Source organism: Columba livia, chromosome 6 (genome assembly GCF_036013475.1).
Source record: "Columba livia isolate bColLiv1 breed racing homer chromosome 6, bColLiv1.pat.W.v2, whole genome shotgun sequence".
Taxonomy (NCBI): Eukaryota; Metazoa; Chordata; class Aves; order Columbiformes; family Columbidae; genus Columba; species Columba livia.
In genome coordinates this window covers 3,519,345-3,547,009 of record NC_088607.1, presented here as the reverse complement: position 1 = coordinate 3,547,009, position 27,665 = coordinate 3,519,345, and the positions used below count along the sequence as shown (strand labels likewise).

Sequence of the window (27,665 nt, the reverse complement as noted above, 5' to 3'; positions counted from 1 at the left end):
TTTAAAAAAGGCATGTTCCAAACACCTACTGGTGTGAAATAAAATTACAAACTTCACAAATTACTGAACCAGAAAGGCCGAAGAATATAAATATGCACTTACCTTCGTTTTTACTGCTCTCTTTTAAACATATCTTGATGGCTTCTAATGCTCTCGGACTGGTAAAAATGAGGCCTCCGTAACATTCTGGATGAGAGAGCTATTTATAAACAGTGAAGTTAAGAAGAAAATTAAAGTAAGTAAGTTAAAAAATGACATTGGTCAATTCTTTATAATCTTGTGAAGAACAAACCAGCTTCAATAAATGTCTGAAATGGGCAAATACGTCACTACTACCAGTGGTCAGAGTATTTAGGGGAGAAATGAGTAACAAATCTCAAATTCAGAACAAACCTTGCAGAGATGATATTAATTCTGAGAATGTGTCGGAGCAGACAAGGACTCCTGTCACTGCAACCAGCCAGAAGGATGGGAGAGCGACACAGGAGGTACTTACAGAATCATATGGGAGCAGAGAGCAGGAACACGGAGGTTCCACCCAGACAGCCCCTTGCCCCCTGTCCCCCAAACAACAGTTAAAATTGCTGATGGACTCTCAAAAATGAGTACAAAAGCTGTAAAAATGTTCTTGGATCCCTTGTAAATGCAGATCATGACACATTCCGCCACCTAACGAAGTTCAGTGCTGCTAGAGATTGTCAATAAAGGGAACCTCCCTCAGAAAACCTTTTCAACGTTTTAAAATGAAATACACACATAGAAGAAAAAGCAGAAGGAGACCACTGACTACGCAGTGTTATTCCATGTATCCAGGAGATGCAGTACATACTTTCAGTACAATGTACGGGTGAACCTCCAGTTGTCACTACAGTCTTCTAATTTTTTAATGAGACAAAATGCCCCAATACCTGTGACTTCCTGTGGTCCACCAACCTAAATGTGAATTCTATCTGACCCACTTAATTCTTTAACAAGTATAAGCACGGAACTTGACGCTGTATACAATACTGTATTGTGTTCTATACAATATTGTACCATTGTGTGGAAACACACAAGGAGGTGCCACAAAGGGCATCATTAAATCAAGATAAGACATGGCATCCTGGCAACTAAATTCTGTCAAAAATAAGACAACTGAAATAATTCAAGACTTACCTTTTCAAATAAGCTTTCAAGAGATACGAATTCAAATGACAAAACTGGAATCAAAGTTGCTTCAAATCCGTATAATCCTAATTCCTATAAAAAAATACAGCTCTTGAAATAGATTACAAATGGTATTTTCTTCATTTTCAAATAATTGACTCAGCACAAATATTTCTTTTTACTGAAGTAAAACACAAAGGCATCTTATTTGCTTTGGCTAGTGGATCTAGTTTGGTTTTGTTAGTTATTTAGTACTACAACATAATCCTAAACAGCTGTGGGACTGAGGGTTCTTACATAGCTACTGAATAGTTACAGGACACAGCAGCACGTCACTCTGAAGTGCCTAAGTGACAAATGACCACCTAATCTCGCCAATATTCTTGTACATCTCTTGTACGTCATCTTTCAAGTCAGTAGAAGTGCTCTAACGAGGAAGACCTGCTCACACAAGCAAAGGCAGTGGCAGAAAGGACCACAGCAACAGGTGACCTCTTCTCCACAGTGCATTTCCAGTAAGGCTACTCATCTTTTTTGCAATATTAATCCTATCCCTATGAACATAATCAATATTAACTAATTAAAATGAAATTGTCTTAATATCAGTACTTTGCTGAGAGCTTCAACAGTGAATTCTGTACCAATGCCCCATAACTAAAATATTTTTTTCAGTAACCGCAAATTTTCTGGTATATTTTTTCAGACACGCAGTCTCATTTTGATAGGGCACATTTTTCACTTTCACAGTTAAATTCAACTATGTTGCTTAATGCATTATACTATTATTTAATCATGAAGTGACACATTGTCTACATTTTTAAAAGTTCACTCACTTTAATATACGGATCTGGTCCAGAGTCTTTGTCTTTGGGATCCTTCAGCAACAGAACCTTCATTGTTTACCAAATAACTGCAGAAGAACTCTGAAATACAAGAATGGAATTTATCTAAATTAGATCTAGAGGACTTGCTACTGAACAGTGACTTTAATAGCTCAGCTTCAAAGAAACCGGGTTGCTACCAGTTGTGCTGCTCTCTACACAATGAGTAAGCAGTTAACGTACATTCTCTGGGCATGAGTATCCACCCTGATAAGAGCAACAAATAACGTGCTGTCTTCAGATAATGCTGCTTAAGGGAGAAACTATAATGGAAGTCGTCAAGGAGAACACATTGTAAAGGAGAATATTTTGTAAAAGAAATAACAACCCCACAATGCAGTCACGTTCAGCAACATAATAAGCTCCTACCTATAAAAACATTCTATTATTTTCAGTTCCACACTGTGCTCACCGTAATGAATACGCAAGGGCTTATGTACCAAGCGATTTAATTTGATGTGTTTGGAGTCTAACCCTTTTCATGGGGGAAAACATGTGTAGGCAGCGTTTCAAAATGTTTTTTAAATATACAAACATATATCTGAATGTAATATATGTAATATTCATATGCCTTCTTTGATATATCTATAGTAAACAAAGCAAGACTGAAAAAATGTATTCAGCCATTAAAATGGGAGATGATAGTTCTCAGTTCCTTAAAAGTTGACTTTGGTGCTGAATTCAAAGCCTGTTATAATACGTAAGCAAATATACCAAGGATCAAAGCAAACAAATGCAATACTACAAACAGAAAGCCATTCTCCAACTGCACAGAGCCTTAATGAGCTGTGTTATTTCCTGATCACACAATAGCAAATTCTCCTTAAAATGAGAACACCTTAAATTTTGTTCATCCTCAAAACTTCACCAAAGACAAAAAAAACCCCATTCAAACAAAAGTGCAAAGGGAAAAGGAGGCGGCTTCAGACAACAGTGGACAAACCAGGATGGGGTACAAGCGAGCAGAGCTCAGGGTCACACACTCACCAGAAACACTGTGAAATGCAGGTAGAAAAGGGCACCCAAAGCACCACGCCAGGAACTCATTATCTCGCTCTGATACTACCTTAATTTTGTGGCTTTTAAACTTCATTTTTCAACCTAGGTTTTAAAATGTGATGTCATGATTTAGGTGTTGGATTCTGACCATCTTACCAGCAGACAGGGGAGGGCTCACAGACTGCCCAGCACCCAGTATCACAGCGCAGGAACCGGCAGGGCTTCGCAGGTCTGAGAACACCTGAAGAAGAAGAAACGAGGACTTTGTCAAGGGCTGTGTTCTCAGAAAACATAATTCTTGATCATTTTAAACTAGAGCAAACACCAAAGTAGATCCCATCCATGGCTTTCAGGAGTCAGACTCCCAAATACTCTGGAATATCCAGTCGCTAGTAGCTTGAAGGAGGTAGGGCTGAGGGGCTTCTCAGTCACTTTAACACTCTAACAGTCTTTATAAATCCAACATTCTTGTGAAAATCTAGTTTTCTTTGTAGTATAGATTGTTGTTCTGATACTGAAGCTGCTATGTTTATTATAACTCCACCTTTGGTGCTTATGCTCTAAGTCTGATACACGCACTAGTACTCTAAAGTCAAACAGCACCAAGAAAAATCATGTTATCTCTAACCTATCACACCTCCCTATTTCCAAAATATATAACGTTTAATAACATTAGGAAGTCATCAAAAAGTAAACATACAGGAAAAAAAAGTCCTTCCGAACTGTGTAATGCAAGATATGGTTGGACTCAATGATCTTGAGAGTCTCTTCCAACTGAAATGATTCCATAATAATGCTTTTTGGATAAAGCAATTTCCAAAAGTATTGTAATGAATCCCCTAGATAATATGAGAGTTAATTCAGGTACACCTGGGGAAAGCAGACTTCTAATTAATTACTTTAGGTAATTAGAAACCCATCAGTTTCCCATCCTATGCCTCAGTATTGTGTCAAGTAATGAATAACAATAAGAAATGGGTAAACATCCACACTTAACAAGGTGACTTACAATAATCAAAGTAATTATTTTGTTGAGATCCTGCATACAAAATATATACTGAAACCGAAGAATAATCACAAAGTCATAAAATATAATGAACTACCACAAGATGCAACTACCTAGCTGTCTCCTGCACAAAGCAATGATACAAACTGTATTTTGGGTTCAGCCATCTGGCTCATTATTATAAGAGCAAGACTGCACAGCCCCGCTGCTCATAGTAGCCACTGGCTTATTTTCAATTCCACCAGAAGGCAGCTTGTTAATCCACTTCAAAAAGGGGCTGCAAGTGTCCACCAGGAGACAAATTTAACCTATGGAATCTGTAGGTTTGTGCACTTATGAGTAACGTGTGTTTTGATCTCCAACTACCCTCTGGTTTTACTGCTGAAAAAATTAGTGTCTTTTTCTGCAGCCATAAACCTCCCGGACCGTTCTGTTCCTTCTGCCATCATAGTTCAGGGAGGTTCATGTGGGTTTGGTGACAGGTGTGACCGAACAAAAACTGGTGGAATATACCCATTTCAGACATGTCGCTGTAAATTGGGACAAAAGGCAGACGAGACGCCAAAGAGTTACAAGAACGCACTAGCACATTTTCAAACCAAAAACTTACCACTGCACATACAAAGAAGTTAAAACTTCATGCTGGATTCTTCTTGTGGGGACGAAACACACAGGGAAGTTTTTGTGACCTGCTGCAATGATGCCGGGGTCCCACTGCACTGGGAATGGTAAGAGAAATGCAGCGTTTTCACTGGTTTGCTTGTGTCCTTGAGATGTGCCTAAGGAGTGCCCTACAAATAACTGAAATCCAATTGTCCAGCGAGTTTTCTCCTAAATACATGTAGAGTCAAGAACCCTGACAAACATTCCTATTGAATCAAACAGCATTAAGAAAAAACACATAAATAAGACAAGCCGCATTTTTCGTAATTTTTGATGTATTCTGAGGGATGTACTTACAAGACAAAGATATATGTTAGGTATCTTATATTTTTTATTTAGAAATTATATCTTAAATATTTCACAAAATTCTAATCAACCATTAAAAGTTTCTATTTAGAACAATGAATGGATTTAGCAGAGTCCAGTAGTGCTCAATCTATATTTGGAAAAGCAAATGTGTATGAATAACCTTAATAAGTTTTACACTGCCAACTCTTTGCTTATAGGTTGATGCCGGCCACCCACTTTTGGCTCACTAAACCAGCACTGTGTTTGCTTGAGTGCCAATAACAACCCTGCAAAAATGTCTCTTCAGATGTTTAAAAAAATACCATTTAAAACCCATTAGGTTTGCAAACCGCTATTAAGAGGACAACAGATTTTTCTGTCTTGAGCACACGGTCACAAAGATGAAAAATAACTTATATTAGTCGGAGGTTTGGGAACCATCCAGTTAGCTCTGATAATAAACTACAAGAGGCATTACATCACGGCTAAAACCAGCTTGGTGCCATTTTTCTGAGTCCACGAAACTTACTTAATTCAGAGGAAGGGTCATTTTAGGTCACATTGCATATTCAGAATATTCTGCTTACAGACATAATTCAAATGCTTCTCATTCACAGCATCACACAGTAAAATTCAACATCCCTCTGCTGCTAATTAAAATCTAAAGCTGATTACAATGGCTACACCTGATATTAGTAAAGATGAGCAATACTCTCTCATATTCAAAAAATAAGAACCTTTGCAGATTTTTTTGTATAGAGCATTGTACAGAAAGAACATCTCTGTGGGTCACTTAACTTCCATTTCAAAAGCTGTCCCCAAACTAATTGCGAACTATCTTTAACACTGAAGACAGCTTGGAAAAAGGAATAAAAGGGTCCTTTTGTTTCTTGCCGCGAAGTGACACCAAGAGCTGCAAAACACATTAAACTTCTCTAATACTATTCATATTATAATCAACTGTATGGGTCAGAAAATAAGGTTTGATTGCCAAGTGCAAAAGGTGTTCCATCATAAATGTAAATGGAGGTGAGTTATAAGACACAATTGAGATGTGATTTTTTAAAAAAACTGTAAAAATCCCTGGGCTAGGATTTCTGATGCTGTGCATTTCTTACCAATATTCTTCTACTATGATTAGATGGTTTAATAACCAGAGAAGAAAAAAAACCTGTAAGGCTGCCATGAAGTATGGTTCAGAAATCCACCCCACTCAGAGATGATGTAATACATGTATCATCAAGTAACAACAACAAACGATCTGAGAATAATTCCTACTATTTGGGTGTCTGTGTCACAAAACAAAAGAACTGGTTCTTTGGCATGGCAATCCAGAGAAGAATAAAAGGACCTGGACCCTTCCATTACATCATGGATTTTTACCAAAAGCAATGTTAGTAGTTAATCTCATTCCCAACTGATAATAGTTCCAAAAATAAAATGTAAAACTGTATATAGGCACAGATTGCACCCCTACAGCGGCAGTTTTACTGCAGCAGTAAAGGGCTTTGCCAATATATCTTTTTCCACACTGAATTCTTTCCCTGTGTACCATATATTGGCAATGAGGTACGTGCTCTTAGAACAGACACAGATCTCAAAAAAATAAACACAGACGTGTTCTACACTTTAAAGGGACATGCAAATTCTAACCTATTTGGATTGTATTTATAAGGCTGAAATTACAACCTGTGCCTTGCATTTCTTCTGGCCGGCACCAGTGAACACCCAGTCTTCTTCAAACAACCTCATTAAGAGCTACGTTTCTTCATTAACTAGACATGAAGACTTAAATGGAACATGGTCCACATGAATGAGGCTCAAACATCAATGGGCACTTCTATACTTTCAGTGCTTAGGATGTTTCAACACATTTTCTTGCTCTGTACCTTTTTGTAAAGGCCACATTTACACTGTGTTTCCTGCATTCTACCTCACTGCCTTTTCTGTTGGTTTCTGTTCTGGAATTCTCTATAACTAGTTGGAGAATTATTTTGTTAAGTAAGCAGTAAGCACTTGGTTCCTTTTTAATTTAGCTTTCAGTAATGTGATTGGTGTCAGAGATGCTCAGGACAGACTCACAGGCCCCAGAACTGTATTTCAGCCCCTGCTTAGCTACAACAACTACAGTGCAACTCACCGGTTTAGCAGAAACAGGCCAAGAACAGCAGCGGTGGGGGCAGAAGAAATGCGAGGACACCTGTTGCACACAACAATTCTTCTTCTTTTAAACACAGGATGCTTCAGCATGGCAGGGAGCTGCAAGAATTAACATGGATATACATTGCCACATACCATTTTCAAGTATATTTTGTAAGGAGCCATTGAAGGAGGAGTGTTGTTTTTAGAACTGATCTGACACCTGACCCCAGAGGAGGGAAGGACTGAGAGACATCAGACTATGGATCCTTAATGTCAAACAAAGTCTCTTCAAACTAATCCCAGAGCTAGGGGGGAGGATGGCCAGAGAGCCAGGAATCCGTATTTTAAATAAATCAATAAGGGGAAGGGGGTTGTTAGAATTAGATGAACAAGACAGGTAAACCGATGCAGGGTCGGGTGGTCTGTAAACCCTGCAGTACCAACCAGGGGGAACTGGGGAGGGGATTAGGGTGATACAAGCAAGGGCTTTCTGCCCTATTCCGTGTGCCTGCCATTAGGTAGAACACCCGGTTAATCGTTAATAAAATATGCTTTGCTGAAAGATCTGCCTGGGCCTATTAGGCAAGGTAATTGTTTCCTACAATTCTGAGTCCCGCCAGAGTCCAGATGACTCTCCCAGAATATTCTCACAGAATCACAGAATGTCAGGGGTTGAAGGACCTGGAAAGCTGATCCAGTGCAATCCCCCCATGGAGCAGGAACACCCAGATGAGGTTACACAGGAAGGTGTCCAGGCGGGTTGGAATGTCTGCACAGAAGGAGACTCCACAACCCCCTGGGCAGCCTGGGCCAGGCTCTGCCACCCTCACCATGAAGAAGTTTCTTCTCTGTTTTAAAGCATCAGCAGCACAAAGCGGGGAATCCCGTTTTTTTAGGAAGGTGTCTCCCCCACTGCTCTCCACACACCCGGGTTTCCTCCCCAGCTCCCTCACCCCTCTGCAGCTCAGCCGACATACCCCGATTCCCGCCTGGGGAGCTCTGCCGCGCTGCGGTACCACACACCGGAGCGCCGCGCTGCGAACCCCGCTCCGCCCGGCTGCAGCCGGGAGCAGTGAGGCCCGCCCGCCCCGGCTCTCACCTGCGCGCAGGGCCGGCGGCCGGGCCGCCCCGAGCCGCCACCGCGCCTGCCCGCCGCCGCTCCCTCCGCCGCGGCCTTCCGGCTGCCGAGCGCCTGCGCGCCAGCCCAGCATGGCCACGCCGGCCAAGCGGCGGGCACAGCCCCAGCTCCCGGCCGGGGAGAGCGGCTCGGAGTCGGGGTCGGAGCCGGAGTCGGAGTCGGACTCTGAGGAGGAGGAGAGGATCGATGAGGTGAGCGGGGGAGCGCGGCCTTCGGGCGGCGCGCAGAGCCTGCGCCCGGCCTCCCCTCACGGGCCGCGGGTGTCCCCTCTCAGGGTCGTCCCCTGACACTCTGTGACTAAAATCAGCTGGAAAACGCTAGAAGTAAGGAGCCGCCTGAGGAGGCCGTGACCGGGGCTGCCGGGGAGCGGGGTTGTCCCTCTCTGGAGCCCCTGGTGGGTCGGGCCCAGCCTGGGCCCGGGGAGGCCGTTCCTGTGGTAAAGTGTATGCCGTTAATTGGTGAGGTAAAATATACTCTGTTAATTGCTGGAGAGTCTTAATTTTTTTCTTTTTTGAATGTTGAAATCCTCGAGGCCACAATCACTTGAACACTCTTGGCCCTCGGGTGTGTTCTGTCCACATCCATTCTTGTGTGGGACTGGAGGCAGCCACTAGAAAATAATGCTTTCAATGCAGAAAATTTGTTTTTATTTCCTTTTCCTAGAAGAATGGGTGGAGGGAAAATTAAAAAAAAAGAAAAAACGCTAGATCTCAAGGAAATGAAACTTAATTTCTGAGCACTCTGTGTATCTGCACCCGGACATGTGTGTAAATAATTATATAGTTGTGAAACACAACACTGAGGGAGGAGTCGCCTTTCTAGGAAAGGAAGAGATATGGCCTGACTTTGAACTCTCATTAAAATCCCCGGAAGATAAGGTGATATGTGATTTTCACAGGGTTTGAAGGGATCAAAGAACAGAAGTATGTGTGGGTTTCAACTCGGTACATTTCAAATTAAGTATTTTGCTAACTTAATTGACTTAGCTACCATTTCACTTTGAGTTAATTATCTTCCTTTTTCTTAGATGAGGCCTTAGTTAGCTTATGTTAGCAAATAAAACCGAACAAATCCTGCCTTTAAAAAAAAAAAACGTGTCGTGATAAGAACTCAGGGTTTAATTGCGTTATCAGTCATATTAACACGATGGAAAAGCAGTTCCAGTTTGCTAGAGATGTATATACCATGTTACGTGGATACTTAGTTTGAGCTGATATATGTTTATGAAGTTCTTGACTAGCACTGTTAGTACTTTGTGTTCTGTTCAGTGTTTGTAAAGTGATACAACATGTTGCACTAGTGTCTGGGCACTGAAGTTAAGGCTAATGGCAAGAATACCTTTTTAAAAGTGCTCAGCATTCCTGCATATTATATATATGTAGTATTTATATATATTGTAGTGTTTGTGGATGGAGTTTCTTCAGTTTGAGGATGGTTTCTGTGTGTCCTGTACTGGTGTGCACTGCTATGTTTTATTTGCAATTGTCTATGTACCAGATAAAACTCGAAACATAAATTATTTTAATGTAGTGGTCCAGCTTTTGAAGGTGATATATCATTATTACATCTGTTTCAGTTTGGAAGTCTTGATATAAAGATATATCGAGTTTCCCTCAGTCCTTCTATACCTTGTATAAGACACCGAGGTGCGTGTTGCTAATAGTAAAGAAATATGCTGAACATCTATAACTGTACAAACTTAGAAATTTGTGCAGTCATGTACTTAAAGGGTATACATTTCTCTGTAATTCTTGGCGTTTAATTTTTGCTGTATTAGCCTTTCCCTTCACCGCTTTCCACTTCAGGTAGTAAAAAGACAATCTCTTCATTTATGCAGATGTTTTCTTTATAATAATGACCATGTGTTAGTTCTGTCAGTCTGAGAACAACAATATGATCACCAAATGGGGCTTTGCTCACTGCGGTATCATTGTACCGTTGTACGTAGCAGAGTATTGTTGCACAGTAACAGGACAGGACACACCAAAATATATGATGAGTCTTGATTTGCTTGGTTTTTTTAATAGATGAAAGATGGAAGGTTTGTGAACTCTCATAACAGGGCGTTATTTTGGGTAGTGGAAAAACCGTGAAGCAAAACCAGTGTTAGAACATCTAGTGCTTCTGTGGTTTATATCAATTTTATGGCTGTGATTTGCACAGCGTTCAGAACCACTGTAAACTGTGTTTTGTTCAGAATTTACTGCCTTAATCATTCAGTGGGAACCTTGAATTTTAAAGTATTTAAAAGGTTCCTGGACGCCAGGAATGGATGCTGTGTGCACCAAAGATACAGTCTGTTTTCTTATATAGGTAGCTTCTCAAGTAAATAATGTGTTCTTGATTACCTCTATAGAGCTTCCATGCTTTACTAGACCATAGAAGAATATCCAAACAAGTCTCGTGATTTTTATTACCCCCTTGAAGTGACTGTATACCTGTTTTCTACGTTGTAAATGAGCCTTTAACACTGTTCTCCCAGTGAACAATAAAGACCATGACCTCGATGTGGGCTTGGAGGGAGTTATGGTCTTAATTGGTGACAAAAGTAAGGCTCAGTTATTTAGATTGTTCAGAAACTGGAATCCAAACTGACAATTAAAAGACAAAGTAAATTTGGATGATCTCAAACAGTGGCTCACAGAAGAACAGGTAGGCAAGGCAACCTTGGCAGGTGGTGCTATTAACACAGAGTACCAGTAAAGCTGTTTGGTAGGCACACAGCGTTTGTTCTGGAAGGAGAAGCAGGAGTTCACATTCTGGTTTTGCTGTGACTGAATCTCATCCTGTGCCTACTGAGCAGACTTCCAGAGTGGGGTTAATGATACCATTAGGATCTGAGGAAATAGCAGAAGTATGGGTTTGGATGTAATTATTTAAATGTCCACAGCAATCTTCATCTTTAGCCAAGGCATTACACTCCAGTCCTGCAGTTTTAAGAGCTTAACTGCATGGATCAAGCCTCTCTACAGTAAAAAACTATTTGGCTACAGTAAACATAATTGCGTGAACCAGATTGCAGGAATAAAGCATTAAAGGTTTGTTCACAGCACAATTTGTAAGTTAGTTTTTAAAAGTTATTTTCACAAGTGCTCTCTAAGGATTCCAGAAGAAATTATTACTGTAACAATTGCTGACATTACTGAAATATGGAAATAAGTTCAATTTCTGATGTTGACCATTACTTATCTTCAGATTGCCTATAGTTTAGCTTTGTTTTGATATAGCTTTTTGCAAAGCACGTTTGATTTTTCTCTGTCTTACTTCTTCATAGGAAGTGAATATTGAATTTGAAGCACATTCCATGTCAGACAATGACTACAATGGGATAAAGAAATTACTGCAACAGGTACTTTGACTTCTTGTTAGCTTGGTTGATATGTCCATTAATAAATAACCTCTGAAGAGTTACACAAAATCATCAGTTCACATTATCTGTATTGATTCATACTTTACTGCACTTCAGCTCATGAAGATTAAACAATTACAGCCACAGTGAACGTGTCACCTTCACCATGGTTTCAGGAACGTTACCCAATGAACTGTAGGGCTATTGTTCCACAGTGGGCATAATTTTCCCATCTTCATTGTGTCAGTTGGTGCCCAGAAAACTTTGTTCAATGTTAATCAGTTTCCTGGAGGTTTTTGGTAAATTACAGCTGTTAAAAAACAGACAGACAAGTAATGTGTCTGTTCTTTTGGCTGTTTCTGTTGTAAACCTGTGCTCAGCAAGCACTCACATCGTGCCAAACTCAAAAGGATACCAGCTCTGCCAAATGCCAGCTTGTGAAGGGGACAGGAGCAAGCACTTCAAGGAGCTGATTTTTAGTCTTTACAGTATTATATTGAAGGAAGTTAAATAAACAAACTCGCTACATGGATATTAAAAATGGAACAGAGAGTTGCATCACAACTTAGTAAAAAATTAAGACAGTAATTTCTCTAAGTGGCCCATGATATATCATCAGGTCTAAAACTTCTTCATACTTGTTTCTTATTTTCCAGTTGTTTCTAAAAGCTCCTGTTAACACGGCTGAGTTAACTGATATATTAATACAACAGAATCATATTGGAAGTATTATCAAGGTAAGACAGAATTTACTTTTCTAAATGAAGTACAATAGCTTTTTGTTGAAATGACATAACAGACTTTCAGAAGGGGTTCACAATATGTTTGGGATTGGAAGGGACCTCAAAAGATCATCCAGTCCAATCCCCCTGCTGGAGCAGGAACGCCCAGGTGAGGTCGCACAGGAACATGTCCAGGTGGGTTTTGAATGTCTCCAGAGAAGGAGACTCCACAACCTCCCTGGGCAGCCTGTTCCAGTGCTCTGCCACCCTCACTGAGAAGAAGTTTCTTCTCAAATTTAAGTGGAACCTCTTGTGTTCCAGCTTGATCCCGTTACCCCTTGTCCTATCATTGTTTGCCACCGAGAAGAGCCTGGCTCCATCCTCGTGGCATTCACCCTTTATATAGTTAGAAACATTAATAAGGTCACCCCTCAGTCTCTTCCAAACTAAAGAGCCCCAGCTCCCTCAGCCTTTCTTCATAAGGAAGGTGCTCCACTCCCTTAATCATCTTCGTTGCCCTACGCTGGACCCTCTCCAGCAGTTCCCTGTCCTGCTGGAACTGAGGGGCCCAGAACTGGACACAATATTCCAGATGTGGTCTCACCAGGGTGGAGTAGAGGGGAAGGAGAACCTCTCTCGATCTACTAACCACCCCCTTCTAATACACCCCAGGATGCCATTGGCCTTCCTGGCCACAAGGGCACAGTGCTGGCTCATGGTCACCCTGTTGTCCACCAGGACCCCTAGGTCCCTTTCCCCTACACTGCTCTCTAATATGTAATTTCCCAACCTATACTGGAACCTGGGGTTGTTCCTGTCTTTGTTATTTAAATGCTTTCTTGCTTTTTGGCTTTGAGAATAATTCTTCTATGGGAGCTGAAATTTTTCGTGGCTGCTTTCAACCAAACAAGGAATTTGATTGATTATTTTACATGTGGAAGGCATTTCACTTTTCTTTTTGAACTATGGTGTAGTAGAGTGATCTGTAAATGCTGTAGAAAAGTTTGTTACCATCTCCATAAGAAGTAGGACCTTGTGATTTCCCTCTATGTGGAGAGATATAGATCAAAAATGTCCTGCATGCAGTTTCCTTTTGTGCAGAGTTCTTTGGGCATAGGTAAGGATCCCAGAATGAATTCTGAGCAACTTCTGCCATGGCACTGGAGCACTCTGCCAAGGCTCCAGAGTGACTCCTGGCCAGGGAAGCTGTTCAGTGCTCTAGAGTGCTAAAGATGCCATGGCCACGCTGCCTTCAAACCCAAAAAAGCTGCCCCCACATCGCAGTTGTGCTGTTGTACCATGTTGCATGGCATACTTGCTGTACAGTTTTTCCACTTGCCAACGGTTTTTCCACTCGAGTCTAATATGATCCTTATAGTACAACTACATGACGCCAGTTCTTTCCCCAAAATTTTAATTGCAGGGTTTTGTTGAGCTTTTCGTTTCACTCTCTGCCAAAGCTCTATTGCCCTATGGATTTTAAGACTTTGCAGGTTTATTTCCCTACATTAGAAACTGAAAAAAATTGGTTTTGCTTAAGATACTGCCATCCGTTGTACTGAGATACTGCTCATTATATTTGAGCTATCAAATTTTAGTGTCTCTGAAAGATCCTGCTGTACAAGATACATGACCTGGCTCTCTGCATAGCTGGCTCTGAGTATGCAGACATTCAATGATGCGGCACTTTCATAACCGTAACCAGAATTTGTAGGTTGCCTGTTTGTACAGATTACCTAGATGGTTGTCATCTGCCGAGCATCCTCTGGGAAGAAAAACATTTCTTGCTGCAGAGAGTGGAAATAGAATGTCAATGTGAGTTGTTGCTTTTTCTTTCATCAACTAGCAAGCAGAAGTCCAAGAAGACAGTAGTGACGATGAAGATGATGATGATGAAGTCTTTGGTTTTATAAGCTGCTTAAACTTAACGGAAAGGAAGGTTGGTACTCCTCATTAACATCTAGACAGTAATGAGTGAGTCTGCATCCTGTTTTTTTGCCTTGTGTAACAAGCCTAGACAGCTGGATCGGGATTTTGAATTCCTCCATAGAGGACTGCTGTCTTAAAGCTGCACATCACCCAGCTTTCTTTTGAATCTAGTCTTGTATAACTTGATGAAGGTCAAACATAAAGCGAAGAGTAGAACAGAGAGTTAAAACTGGGTCTAATAAGTAGTCCTAGGGTAACTGAGCTGTCAGCCTCTTGTATTTCTTCACTTTCATCTTTCACAGCTTTTGAGTTCTGCTGTTGAATATACTGATGTTGCAGCTCCTCGCTGCATTCCTGTCAGTTAGGAACATTTGTTTGCCCTCCGCTTCAGGATTGGTAAATAAATTCAGATAAATCATACAGTGCTTTGGAGACTGCTTAAGGAAATTGCCAACAGGCCTGTAGAATATTCACCTGAAGTTCACAGTGAAGGTTTTCTTGTGTAAATAGTTGTTCTGTAATCTAATGAAAATATACCTTTTGATTCTAGGGTACACAGTGTGCTGAACAAATCAAAGAGCTGATTCTAAGTCGGTGTGAGAAGAGCTGTGAGCAACATGTAGTTGAACAACTGAGTAAGATCCTAAATGACAGTAGTAAGCCTGTGGGTCTTCTACTAAGTGAAAGATTCATTAACGTCCCACCACAGATTGCTCTGCCCATGCATCAGCAGCTTCAGTAAGTTTGGGGTTTTTGACACGATGTTGAACAGTAAATTTTTTCAGAAATCTTATTTGTATGGAGCTATGTTAAGACAGGTGATACTATATATATAAGACATGAACAGGAAAAAATATTTTCATTTCATATAAGATCCTCAGTTTATTAACTCTCTAAACTTCCAGACAGAGGGAATAATTTAAGAATGTGTGCTGTTCTACTGCAGAAATAGTTGTGTGTATATTGTAGTTTGTGCTGCAGATTATTTTCATGTTGCTCTAGTAAATTTTAAAATGAGAACCTTTCGTAGCATGCTGATAACAAGCAACTTGGATGTTTCTGCTTATGAGTTAATGTCTGGCTCAGGAATGGAAGATTTAAATTTAGGGACAGGAGTTTGGGCCCATGAAAACCGTATGCAGTGTTTTGATTCGTGTCACGTAAGTGAGTGAAGGAGGTTAAGTACTGCTTGATCTCTGCTCGTTCATAGATTTATATCATACACTGGGTGACAGTAAGCAAGTAAATCCACTGACATGCAGCATTACATTGTTTTAGTGCCATGTTGAGAACCAGGAAATTGTGTTAGATAAGGGACTCCAGTAATTAAATGAAGATTTTTTTCTTATTTTCGCTCATGGAGGTAAGATTAGAAATCAGAGTAAGTTCACTGTTGTCATGGCTCATTGAAAAAAATAAAATAGACCTTTAGGAATTACTACTTTAATATAGAAGAAAACATGTAGATAGGGTTGGCCAGGAAGGTTTTTAAAGAAAGAAATGAGGCACTTAGAGTCATTTTCAGACTCTAGCATGAACAGGATTTGGGGAAAAAAGGGTTATGTTGTGAGGTGTGGAAAGACATCCATATTTTTATTGTTTTAAAGGCAAATAGTATGTTTGAGTACTACGAATGCGTGTGCAAAATCTACGTTCTGTGGCACTCGTGAAATAGTAGGCTGCAATATGAATATCCTTTCTATACTAGTACATTATAAAGTTTACTTATACACTTGTTGGGGGTTTAAATTGTCTATGTAAACGTGTATTTTTAAATTGTATGTGTAAACGTGTATTTATCTTCAGGAAAGAGTTGACTGAGGCACAGAAAACAAACAAACCTTGTGGAAAGTGCCACTACTATCTCCTTATCAGCAAGACCTTTACAGAAGCCACAAAGAACAATTCTAAGAGGAAGGAAGGGAGAAGTCAACAAAAGGAGGAGTTAATGTTTGCAAATGCAGAGGAAGAATTCTTTTATGAGGTAACGTGATCTTTTTAATTTAAAATGTTTATTTTTATTTACATATTAGCAAAAAGGTGTTTCACCTTAAATTCAAGGCAGCTTTTAAGAAGATAAGATCACGTATCTTTTACATTAAATTTAGGGGTTGTTAGAATAGTATTGAGAGATGAGTAAGCAACCTGGTTTTGTATATTGAACACAACACCTTTTGTATTTAGAGAATCACAGAGACGTTTGGCATCCATAAGTCCAAATTATTAAATTAATCCTCTGTGTTGGTATCAATTTACTAATATGTTACTTGTATCAGGTCCCAATTAACCTGTCTGTAAGCTGATTTGGTGTAGGTTCCACCTGTAGCAGCGTTACTATCTGATAGGGTCTCCAGTGCTGTGAGGATAAAAGAAAAATTCAAAGAATACCTGAAATAAGCAGAGATTTCAGGAGAAAGATCAGGTGTTACTTTGTTTTGAGGCCAGTGTCTTGGCCTCAAAGAATTAAGAAGCTTTACCTCTTTCCTCATAGCAATGCTGAAGAGATTGAACTGAATGTAATAATTGGCAGACTTGTTGAAATGTGGTCAATGAGGTGCCCAGATCTTTAGCATGATCAAATGCCCCTATGTAGTTAGTCCTGTGTCAGAAAAAAGCAAACCGTTCTTGAGGCTTTTTTTATGTTTGGTGATGCAGTTTCAGTGCATTTCTCTCATTTCTCTGAGGGCTCTTCCCATGAAACTTAACAGACGTAAAGCTCTGCATTTGTGATGTTGTTGTTGTATTATGTGGAAAGTTGATTCATCTGTTTGCTTTTGGATACCTGTTACTTTAGAAAATGCTCGGAATAAACTGCTTTTGAAGATCCAGCCAAGTAGCTATCACTCCCCTTTTGTCTCTGTTCTACTCAGGACAAGTACATTAATAAAAGTGCCTAAATACTGAGATGAATATATTACTTCCTATTTTGTGAGGCAGCCCATCTGCACAGTTGTGCTGTTTGCAGGCCAAATCAGGAGAGAGGAAGATACGGGATATTAAATTAAAAATGTACTTTGAAGTGCAAATACTTTTTCATTGTTCTTTATTTTTTTAAAAGCCTTAAAAATATTATTCTACAATATTATTGCTTTGTCAAGAGCCCATTATTTTTCGTTTCTGGCAGTGCCTACAGGCTAGAGCACTTGCATGTGTATCATATGGTTAACGGCGAAGGTTTCTGTGTGTAATCATTCATGACATTCTCTGTTGGAGGCTATGATATGGCTGTAATTTTATTTCTTGGGAAGAAGAAAAATGTAAGTGGGTGTATTCATCGGGAGCTGTAGGGAATGCTACTGCAGCCTTTACGTGGTAACAAGTTTGGGATTTTCTTTTGTGTTCGTGCCACAGCAGCTTTACCAACTGAACTTGAACTCTATGTAAACGTGTTATTGAAGCACTGAAGGGGAGAAGCCTGTGATGCCCGTGTGTTCACGGGTGTTATGTTCTAGAAGGCCTATTTTGTATTTATCTCTCTTTTGTTATTTTGGGTGGCATTCTAAAGATTAATTGTGTGCTTTTATCTAAATTGCAATAATTTTCAGGCTCAAACCGAACTTTTTTTTTAACAATCTTTCTAGTGTTTTTAACCAATTTATTTTAAACATTATGGAGGATATTAGATTAAGTGTGTCTCTGTATTTAATAATGTATATGTGTTAAATTAGTGTTGGAGTGCATATCCTCCCTGGTCACACACAACATTAATTAGGTTGCCATGAAATAGTATTAAATGCAGTGAGGCAGGCACTTAGAGCCATATAAACCAGAGAGAAGCCTTTTTGTGCTTGTCAGTTCCCTGTGCTTTATTCTGTTCCTTAAAATGTTAGTGAGGGAGGAGAAGAGAAGTTCTGTTACAACCAGACTTGAAATTGATTAAAGGTTTAGGGCCTTCATTGCTCAAATTGTTTGTTGTTGAGCAAAACCACTCATTTAATTTGATGCTTCTTCCAAAAGTAAATTTACAACCTTGAGATAGTAAATAGCAATCCTAAGGGGAGGCTACATCTTTACTTTCCTTGTAAAGGGAAGAGGTTAGATAAGATTTTCTACTTAGGAGTTCTGTTCATGCTTCTTAATCTGACTCGTGCGAGAACTAGAAACATTTGTTAGGCAAGTTCTTATGCATCAGATGTTTTGTCTTGGAAAGCTAGTCAAAAGGAACTGTTCTCGGTATATATCACTGAAAAGAAATAATGTACATTAAGGACAACCTACCTATTTGAAGAAGCAACCTTTATAAATCTGTCTTTCAGTGGCTACAGCCATCTAATGGCCTTCCAAGAGCTTTTTGAAGTTCTGTTCAGGATTCCTATTAGTGCCCACCCCCTTAATATAGCCTTTCTACTGGCAGTGTAAAGGAGGGTATTATTGTAGCACATATACTTACAGGTACGTTAAGTTTTAGGACTCTGAGCAGTTTTAGAGTAGGCCACGAAAAGAGCAGAGCGTGTTCATTGCTACAGGTTTTCTATGTGTTTTCCACACCGAGGTGTCATCTTCAATGCAAGCTCTGTGCTACCTGCGTTCTCTCGCTGTTCATTTTGTCTGGGGTTTGCCTGATCTGCCTGTTCTGAAAATTACACAGCTAGTGGTTTGCTCTTGTTCCAGGGTTACATGTCTAGTAAGAGCCTGATATTCCTGTTAGTGTTCAAGGATCCCTGCTAGTTGGCACAACAGCTTCTAAGGATTGACAGTTCTTAATTTGGAATGAGAGTCTGTTTTGAAACGGTCTAAAATGACGCACAGTAACCACATAAAGGGGGCATTGATTATTTTTTCCCCCGTAAGGTCTTTTTTCTGATATTGAACCATAATGATAGCAAACATTTTAGAAATTAATATGCATTATATAAATTCTGTGAAAAGCAAATAGTTTAAAGCACCTGGTAGTGGATCCTCTTGTATGTTTTTTTGGTGGGCCTTTTGAGAGGGAAGAAAACAGCTTCTTAATAAGCATCTGCATAATAAGTTCATTATTTTTACTTGTTTAGATGGTGTATTATCTTAATGCTGATGAAACATTTTAATCCTAGTGCATTTATTTCTGTTGTTTAGAAAGCCCTTCTGAAGTTCAGCTACTCTGTGCAAGAGGAAAGTGACACCTGTTTGGGTGGCAGGTGGTCCTTTGATGATGTCCCAATGAAGCCTTGGCGGACTGTTATGATAGTTGCAGCTGATGGAATGGATGTAATCATGGAGAAACTCAGAGACTATCTCTCACTCTGAACTTTCCTGGAGACACCATTTTTTATAAGGCAGCCGTGCAGAACTGTGACTTCACAATATTTTCAGAAGACTGCAGTTGAGTTAATGGAATTGTGCTGCTCAAATGCTTCCTCTGTACACTTAGAAGACAAGTAGGTGGTACAATGGAAAATATCCATCAAAGTAATATTTTTAAATATCGTATGTTATTATATTTTGGTATCATCGTTAAGCAGTCAATAAAAACCTAATGTTACAAGGAAACATGAAGATCTGGTCAATGTGTTTACAACCAAACCTAAATAGTATATTTTTGTTGCAAAAGAATGCATGCAACTCCTTTTCTTAAGAGTGCTTTTTTATATGTTTCTTCTGTTAAATACATGTACGTCAAAAATGCAAAATAATTACATGAGTTAAGATGAAGATATATACGATATAGACTGGTTTTATTTATATTTGTCCAATATATGATAGTTCAGTCTAAAATCACTGAACAACACATCTTTGTTCAGTGGGAGGTTGGGGAAATTTTTCATTTTCTTTGCTGTCATGGTTAGTTTTCTCTTCTTCCTTCGTGGTTGAAACAGGTGACAAGTGATTGATCACTTCCTGCAGAATATCCTTACTTTCACTAGGAGGAAGATTGCTAAAATAATACTGAGGTACCAGCTCCACGAACCTGGTGAGGAAATAAGACAAAACAGCATTATTTTTTTAACTGAATTCTGCAATGTTTGAATAGCTGTTTCTAGGCTTGTGCAAAAGACACCAGCAAATGCTGATACATACAGCTACAAAGTTGTATTTCAACTCAAACCCAAAAATCTCTGCAAGATGTAGTAGCAGTTTGTGCTTTCATTACCCTTGCACTTAATGTGCTCAGTTTACACTTGAGGTGATTGGCGTTCAGTTCTCAGTGCTGCCAATTGCATTAAAGAGTACTTTTTTTCTGGATTAGAACATATTTTTGGTTCAATACAAATATGAAAGAACTCTCTTATAAACATTGGAAGTAGAAAAGATAGGACAGTGAAATGGATATTCTCGGTGTAAAGAGATTTTTGCAGAAGAAAGTCTGTTCTCTTTTCTCGAATCTATAAACAGTTTATGGGGTGATTTAGCTGCTGGGTACATAAAACATGTCAAGAAAAAATTTGCTGGAAAATAGCTTTTCAGGGAACAAACAAATTTCCAGCTGGATTAATCTATGAGCACAGTGCTGTGTTAACTCTTCCTTTTTTTTTTCGTGTATATTTCACCTTACAAGAACTTTTGCTACTTGTAGGGTGTTTTTTCAGTGGATTAATTGATCACGATTACAGTGGCAGACGTTGAGACTGACTTCAGTACCTGAACATGTTAAGAAAAACAAAAGGCTGCCTTAAATGATGTTTAGTTTTGCATGAAAAGAGTAGTAAGGATGTGAGATCACAGTTCTTCCCTTTTTTAGTAGTTCTGAGCTCTAATTCGGTGAGTGTCCTGAATGAAAATGAAGATACCAAGCAAAGTTACACGCAGTGACACAACAAAATGGCAACAAAGAAATAAAATCTGTTCCACGTATGTTCACTCGTGAATATAAAAAGTGTGAAAACCAACAATTTCTTCACCCTTCCAGTGATGCCAGCTCCTCTTGTTTGACTAGGTATGAAGACTGTCTTTTTAACACCTATTTTACTGATTTTTTTAAAATTTTTTTTTAATTGTTTTTTTTGTAAACCAATATCCTTACCTAGAGTGAATCAGTTATACTTAGAATATTTGCTCAGCAGAACCAGAAGATAGCTATTCTTATGACAGAGATGAAGGAAATGAGAAGATGACTATGGTTGAGTTCTCCAGCCATTGCTCTCAGTGTACACACACCTCCTGTCCCGCCTGTGACTTAGGTTACGCTTTTGTGGTAGAGCTATGAGTAAGAAGCAGTTTCATCATTGTTAACTTACAGCTCGGGTGATATCTCAGAAACGACTCTGATGGAATTGTCTTCCGATATGCTAAACTCGTGGAATAAAACCCACTCAGGAATCCTTCTGGTGTTAGAATATGATGAGAAGGGATGAAGCTGGGCCACTTGTCTGTGTGTTAACATTAAATAGTTACCTGAGCCGTCTACATCACGAGCAATCTAAAAAAAATGCAAAGGGTTATCCGTTACTTAATTGAATGTGTAACACAAGATGCATAGATAAGTGTTTGCCTATTCTGTTAAAACCAGGAATGAAACTTGTATTCAGATACTTTCAACTGGAGAGATTAAACCTTTTCCCAAATTTCTACAGGAAAGTTAGGGACTGGATGCTATGAAATGAGGCTTAGAATTAAGGAAATTGTCTGCAGCAAATGAGGGCAGGCTGATACAGTAAGTATCTGAGCTTGGCTTTGGAGGGTCTGTGTGAAAACAGATGTACTCCTAAAGAATTCTGAGACTTTAAAATGCAATGTGTGGCCGGGCACTTGAAGTAGTGTAGTTTAGAGGGGTCATTCTTGTATTTAGTTGGAGTATAGTGATGTGAAGGAAAACATGTTTTCAAATGGGGATAGATTAATCTTTCTTGTTTAAGTTTACAGTTACAGTTAAGGTGCCTCATTTGGTTGAGGTGAAGAAAGCTGTGTGCCATGTATACCTAAATATACCCAACAAGTCAATTCTCTGTTACCAGTGTATTTTCACAAAAACATCTTCAAAAAGCAAATAATGCCTGAGAGAATATTACAAGTTAAAGAGTTTTTGAGGTAAAAGAGTTCTTGGAGTGAAAGGCATATTGACAATTTTCCTCTCGTAGTGAAATGTGTGGACTTGGTGCTGTGATAGCTGAACCCCAGAGAGAAGATGGGAATTGGCAGAAGTGTTTGTCTGATGCACTGTGGAAAAATGGCTTTTATCCTTTCTGACAATCAAAAGATTTCACTATCAAACTTAAGTTCTCTGGAAGCATTCTATGTAAGTTAACAATGCAGTAAGACGAAACCACAATATTTTTCCTTACGTGCATGAAGTAACCAGATAAGAGAGATTTCTTAATGCTTTGTATATTTTCTTTTGATCCAAAGTCTGGTTCTGAAATGGGAAGTTCAATACGCTTCATAATCTCTACTAGTTCGGCTCTGATAACTTCTGCCATCCTCAGTGCAGAACAGCTTAGAAAATAATCACGACACCATTTCTCATTACTGTAGTCTGTGGAGGAAAAAAACGTATTTGGAGTTAAAGCAAAGTCTTACTGATAGGTACTGTCCACAGGTTCTGCTCTGTAAAATGCTCTTCGACTCGTGCAATAGATAAAAAACCACTTTGGACTGAGTAGCTGTGTCAAAGCGGCCCGAAATTCTGATAACAGAGCTATTTGAACAACTTAGGCTTGTTGATCTTGCTTGTAAAGTGAGTGGGCAATACTTGATATCCTTACTTAATTGAATGGTATTTTAACTATATTTTGCTGAATAAAAATCTTCAAAATTCCCTAACTGGTCTATAAAAAAAGTCGTAGCTTCAAATACAATGAGTAGCAACTGTTTTTTCATGCTTTCTGGATTCAGGCCGGGATATGAAACTGAAATCACATTTGTAATGCCGGTGATGATCCTTCACGCTGGTAAAGAGCAGGTTCTCTTGGAGCCCTCCAGCATTCAGCATCACCAAATGTGAAACAATCTTACTCTCCGTGCCTCATTTGGTTTGGTATGGGTACACTCACATTGGCTTGGGGGCTTTGCACTGGCTTCCTTGAAGGCGTTGAAGACGTTAATAAGAGTCAAGTGGTCTCCTGCCGGGTGTGAGAATTTTCGCCAGCGAGTAAGAGCAATCTCTTCTGTTCCAGGAGGTGCGTGTAAGAAGCAATTAGGAGCTTAGAAAAAAATCAAGTCAGCAGTTAATAAGAGACGTAAGTACATGCAGAAATAGTAACTCCGCTGATATTTTTATTTTTTTTCCTTTCCCAGTTCCCTTTAACCTTCAGTGTTGGATTGCTGTTGGAGAAGTGAGTATATTGCATTGACTAAGGTTTTATTTATATGGATGTTCTTTCGGTCTCATTTAGTTCATTTGTGCAGTAAACACAAAAGAAGGTGAGCAGCTTTCTCTTACACTGATGCCAAAAATGCTTCATAATGGCATGATCCAATTTATCCAGAATCCCAGCATATGGTTTCTTTAATGTAGAAAGAAATCTATGGATGTAATGCCTTAATTTGCTCCTGTACTAGAATTATGCGATATAAACAAGTAGCATTGTGCTGTATGGTTAGGAGGCTACTGTGGAGAGAAGTGAGACAGCTGAACGTTGCTGGAGCCAGCATCACTGTCTAACACTGAGACCTGAAAAAATCCAGCCCGGTGCTGCACTCTCTGGTGAGATATTGAGAAGTTATTGTCATTATTTGCTATCTGAACTTCTTCTGGAGTCACCCTCCTCTCAGTTATCCTAAAATCTTTGATTCTGTGCATCTTTGATACATTTATATTTCAATAGCAGCTTGCACCGAATCAATAGCTTTTAAATATCCGGGGTTTATGCTTTGGTTTGAAAGCTCTGTCACATCAAATGAAAGAAGTTCTATAGTTATTATAGTAACCTTTTAATATAAATGTTCTTGTTTCAGATTTGACATGTCCAGTGTTTGGTGCTAGCCGTTTGTCTCATAGTGCCATGTAGCAGCAGAGGGATCCATCAGGACAGAATGGTATGGAGACTTAAGGTTATGTTAGCGTTATGAAATATTTGAAGTGGAGAAAAATGAGCACAAAGTAATTATTTGCAGGTCAACAGTTCAATATTGTTAGTAATTAGAACTTCCTCTAATTTGCTGCTTGGTTCTGTAACAAATGTATATGAATATGAGACAAGAAGGTTCATTTGGAAGGGATGTTCTGTGTATGCTTGCTGACAAAAGGCTGGAAGTTAATGGTGCATCTGAAGCATGGAATTGGAGTGCTCCTTATGAGTTCATTACTTGTGTGTCATTGCCTGCTTAAAGTAAAGACTTAAACAGCCAAGGATATTAATTTACTTGAAAAAAGCAGGATGCGAATAACGAAAGTTTGCCTTTGGGTTGCCCTTGTGAATAGACTTTGAAAGTGTCTAGATGGATTTGGCAGGTGGCACGAGCCGTGCAGTAAGACATTATTTCTGAGTACCTGTTACCATGGCCGCAATGGTGAGCATTTCATCCACGCACTCAAATTCGCATGAAGCCAGAATTGACTTTGACAGTTGTGGATCCAGGGGAAATTCCGACATAATAATTCCAAATTCAGAAAGGTTTCCGTCATTATCCAGGGCTGCTAGATAATCGAGATCTTCCAAAGCCTGCATCAGGCTTTCAGGAGCTAAAAAAAGGAAAGATAATTCAAATTCTTGAGTGGCTACATATAAATGAATGCCTGAATTCTCATTATAATATTTCAGTTGTATATCTCCTATGTGAAAATGATAAAGTCATTTTCTATCATTTGACAACTGGTAAGAAGAATAAGTAATAAATGAGATGAATGGAAGGCTGAGAGCATTCTGAAGGGAGAAAATAAGAGGTAACAATTATAGGGCTGCAAATAACTGATCTTTTTTTCTCTCAGAGCAGTTTTTGTCAAAAGTCAAGACACAGTGGGTGCTGAACAGTGTAATGCAGCCAGGCTACAGCAAAAACTCCTTGTGCTGTTGGCAGTCCTCAGGTGATTTTTGTGTTCGTGTTTGTTCTTTTTAAAGCGGGGTGTTCACCTTTGAGGGGTGTTGGGAGATACACAACAGCTCTAGGAAAAAGGATTATAATGTGTCTGAAAGGCCAGGATTAAGCAAATCAGTGCTTAAAATGAGAACTTGAGAAGGTCTGTAGGAAATCTGCTGTTGATGAGAGTGGCTCCCTTTGGCAAAATAGACAGAAGAGCTTTATGTGCAACCATGGTGACTACAGTTCTGGGGCCAGAGAGAGTGAACCTGAGAGCTGAGTACAACTTGTCAAGCCTACACTCCAAAGAGTAGTTGCTAGAGCATGAAAGACATTGGTGGAAATTGGGGAACTCTTGAACTGTGAAGGCTCTTTCCTCACAGCTCTTTTCAAACATAAAGTTCTAGTCCAGATCTTATTGTAACGGTCAATATCTTTTATGAGTGCCAGATAATTTAAATTCATAACTGCTCTCCTATCATTGCAGCAACTTTCTCCTTATTCCACTTTAATGAACTGCTTGATATTTTCTCTCTGTTTTATGAATAACGACTTAAATTCTGGTCCCATTGAAGTTGGTGGCAAAAATTCCACTACAGCAGGACTTGGCCTCTTCTCCAGCCAAGCACACCCAGCAGTGCAAACCTGATGACCGCACTCTCAATTTTCCAGACTTCTGCAGGCTGCTGTCAGTTTGCAGATTCATGTTGAAATAAATCTCTAAATTAAAAAAAACAAACATCAAACACACCCACCACCAAACAAAACCAACAACAAATACAATCACAGCTACCTACACAGGCAGGGGGTGTATATGTTCTTGTATCTTAATTATTAGATGACTAGAAATAATTTGTTTCTTGAATTCATTATGAACAGGAACTTATCTTTGACAGGCTACTTCTGCATCATAAAGACTAAAAGCCAGGAAAGCCTGAAGGAGCTGGTATGTCACGTTTAGCCATAACACCCCACTTGAGGTGCCCTGCCTTCCTGCAAGAATATCATTGAGTTTGGGTTTTTACTTCATCGGCATTGAACTGTTACTTTATTAGCATCACTCTTTAATTAACTAGTTATAATGAAGTAAAGAATAAAGTAAAACGGGAAGCAACCAAACACTTGTTTTTAACTAATTTTCTGTTACTAATGTCTGAAGGGAAAAATAGTTTATTAATTCCCTTTACATGAGCTTTTACAGACCTTCTCCACCATGTAAATCTGGTAGTGTTGTGCTTCCCCTTAATTTCAAAACGATATTGGTTTTCAGAGAAATTCTCTCAGGCGCCTATGAATTCCAGTCAAAACGGTGGACCTGTTTCATTTCAGTATTAGTTCATATCTTTGCCTGTACAACGTGAATGCTTTCTGTCTAGAGAGAACATTTGTTGTCAGATATAGGAGGTTTAATGGGGTAAAAGATGAGAAAATACTTGGGATGTTTAAAGAATTAAAAGTAACAGCGGATGAAGACTAAGTCAGTGACAGGAAATAAGTATCAGTGATTGAAAATACTGGGAGAGTAAAGTGCTCTTTTAGACATATAGTACTTACTAGGAAATCATGGAAGGCTAATTCCCAGAAATCAACAAAGTAGTTTGTGCTAGAACTTAGAAAATTTATGGTTATATGGCAGCCAATTTCAATCCCCTGGTAGCATCAGTAATTTGCATTTTTATGCCCTAGAGTTAGTTGCCTTGAGATTTATAAGCGCAAATTACTTCTCTATTTTGCTATGAGCCTAAAAAAAATAAAAAGAAGAAAGACTTCTGGAGTTTTATTGTGTTAGAAAGGACAAGACAGTAAATGTAGATTAAGCAGATGAAGGAACAGTAAAAAAAAATAAAAGGGCTTTCAGATACAGGTTTGCATTTTGAGGTACAAACTCAATCAATAAAAAACATCAAATGCTCACTTGAGAGTTCTTCATGGTATGGTTCATATTTAAATAAAAACTATGGTAAAACAAAAGTAGTGTAAATGTTTAGATATTTTCTTTAAAGAATGGAAATCTCCATTGTCTTATAATGATTTCAAGCAAGCATCATTATTTTTAGGGCTGCTTGGCAACCCTGCTGACTGGTGCCATCGAGGCAAACCGCAAGGCTTTGTGACTCAGCTGCTGCTTGCACAGGAGCAAAGTTAAAAAGAAGCTCTCAAGATGTGTCCTGTGCTTTCAACAAGAAAATGTCACATCCCTGGAAGTTAAAAAGGTATTTCCTTATGTGTTATCTTCTTTCCCTTGCCTGTTCTTTGTCTGCTTAACACTGGGTTGCTCTGGACTTGTCTGACCAGTTTTATATAAATAAGATCCCACTCTTAATCATTCTTAGGCTTATTAAAGCAAATATGTAGCTAGATATTATTGGTAGCACTGAAATAATTTATCCGAGGGTTTCAAGTTGATTTGAGATTAAATTACTTGCTTTTTGTGACTGACACGAACAGAGTAAATTATGTTTCTAAAGGTGGCTGCACCTTTAATCTTTTCAGTGTCATGTCTTAGGTGGCTGAAATTGAAGCGCTC

At 39.2% G+C, this 27,665-nt stretch overlaps 3 protein-coding genes across 11 annotated transcripts in view; 1 reads left to right on the top strand and 2 right to left on the bottom strand.

The window, feature by feature from the left end:
• UROS (uroporphyrinogen III synthase) overlaps positions 1–8,362 on the bottom strand; it is a 19,159-nt gene extending 10,797 nt beyond the window's left edge. For 3 of the 9 annotated variants that reach the window (XR_010473364.1, XM_065066742.1, XM_065066749.1), the window contains exons 1-7: positions 8,103–8,265; positions 7,124–7,242; positions 4,643–4,751; positions 3,183–3,267; positions 1,980–2,069; positions 1,156–1,239; positions 103–199 (exon numbers count right to left, since the gene is read on the bottom strand). Coding sequence is in view for 8 of the 9 variants with exons in the window: in XM_065066742.1 (XP_064922814.1) it covers positions 103–199; positions 1,156–1,239; positions 1,980–2,042 (244 nt within the window). In the remaining variant the exon portion in view is untranslated. Of the gene's footprint in view, positions 1–102; positions 200–1,155; positions 1,240–1,979; positions 2,070–3,182; positions 3,268–4,642; positions 4,834–7,123; positions 7,243–8,102 lie in introns of all 9 variants that reach the window. The other 6 variants (XM_065066743.1, XM_065066750.1, XM_065066746.1 and 3 more) reach the window with 5 other exon arrangements.
• BCCIP (BRCA2 and CDKN1A interacting protein) lies at positions 7,942–19,735 on the top strand. Its single transcript, XM_065066741.1, has 7 exons — positions 7,942–8,454; positions 11,538–11,612; positions 12,269–12,349; positions 14,181–14,273; positions 14,814–15,001; positions 16,070–16,247; positions 19,322–19,735. The coding sequence occupies exons 1-7, from the start codon at positions 7,957–7,959 to the stop codon at positions 19,490–19,492; spliced, it is 1,284 nt and encodes a 427-aa protein (XP_064922813.1). The 5' UTR covers positions 7,942–7,956; the 3' UTR covers positions 19,493–19,735.
• Positions 19,661–27,665, bottom strand: part of DHX32 (DEAH-box helicase 32 (putative)) — a 22,932-nt gene continuing 14,927 nt past the window's right edge. The window contains exons 7-11 of the mRNA XM_013368089.3: positions 24,612–24,803; positions 23,173–23,322; positions 22,465–22,655; positions 21,421–21,602; positions 19,661–20,153 (exon numbers count right to left, since the gene is read on the bottom strand). Coding sequence (XP_013223543.2) covers positions 19,961–20,153; positions 21,421–21,602; positions 22,465–22,655; positions 23,173–23,322; positions 24,612–24,803 — 908 coding nt within the window. The 3' untranslated portion in view covers positions 19,661–19,960. The remainder of the gene's footprint in view (positions 20,154–21,420; positions 21,603–22,464; positions 22,656–23,172; positions 23,323–24,611; positions 24,804–27,665) is intronic.

Coding starts and splice junctions, on each gene's coding strand:
- BCCIP (XM_065066741.1), top strand. CDS start 7,957: ATGAAGAAGTTTCTTCTCTGTTTTAAAGCATCAGCAGCACAAAGCGGG. Junction 14,274..14,813: donor TAAACTTAACGGAAAGGAAG/GTTGGTACTCCT, acceptor TTTTGATTCTAG/GGTACACAGTGTGCTGAACA. Junction 15,002..16,069: donor CCCATGCATCAGCAGCTTCA/GTAAGTTTGGGG, acceptor ATTTATCTTCAG/GAAAGAGTTGACTGAGGCAC.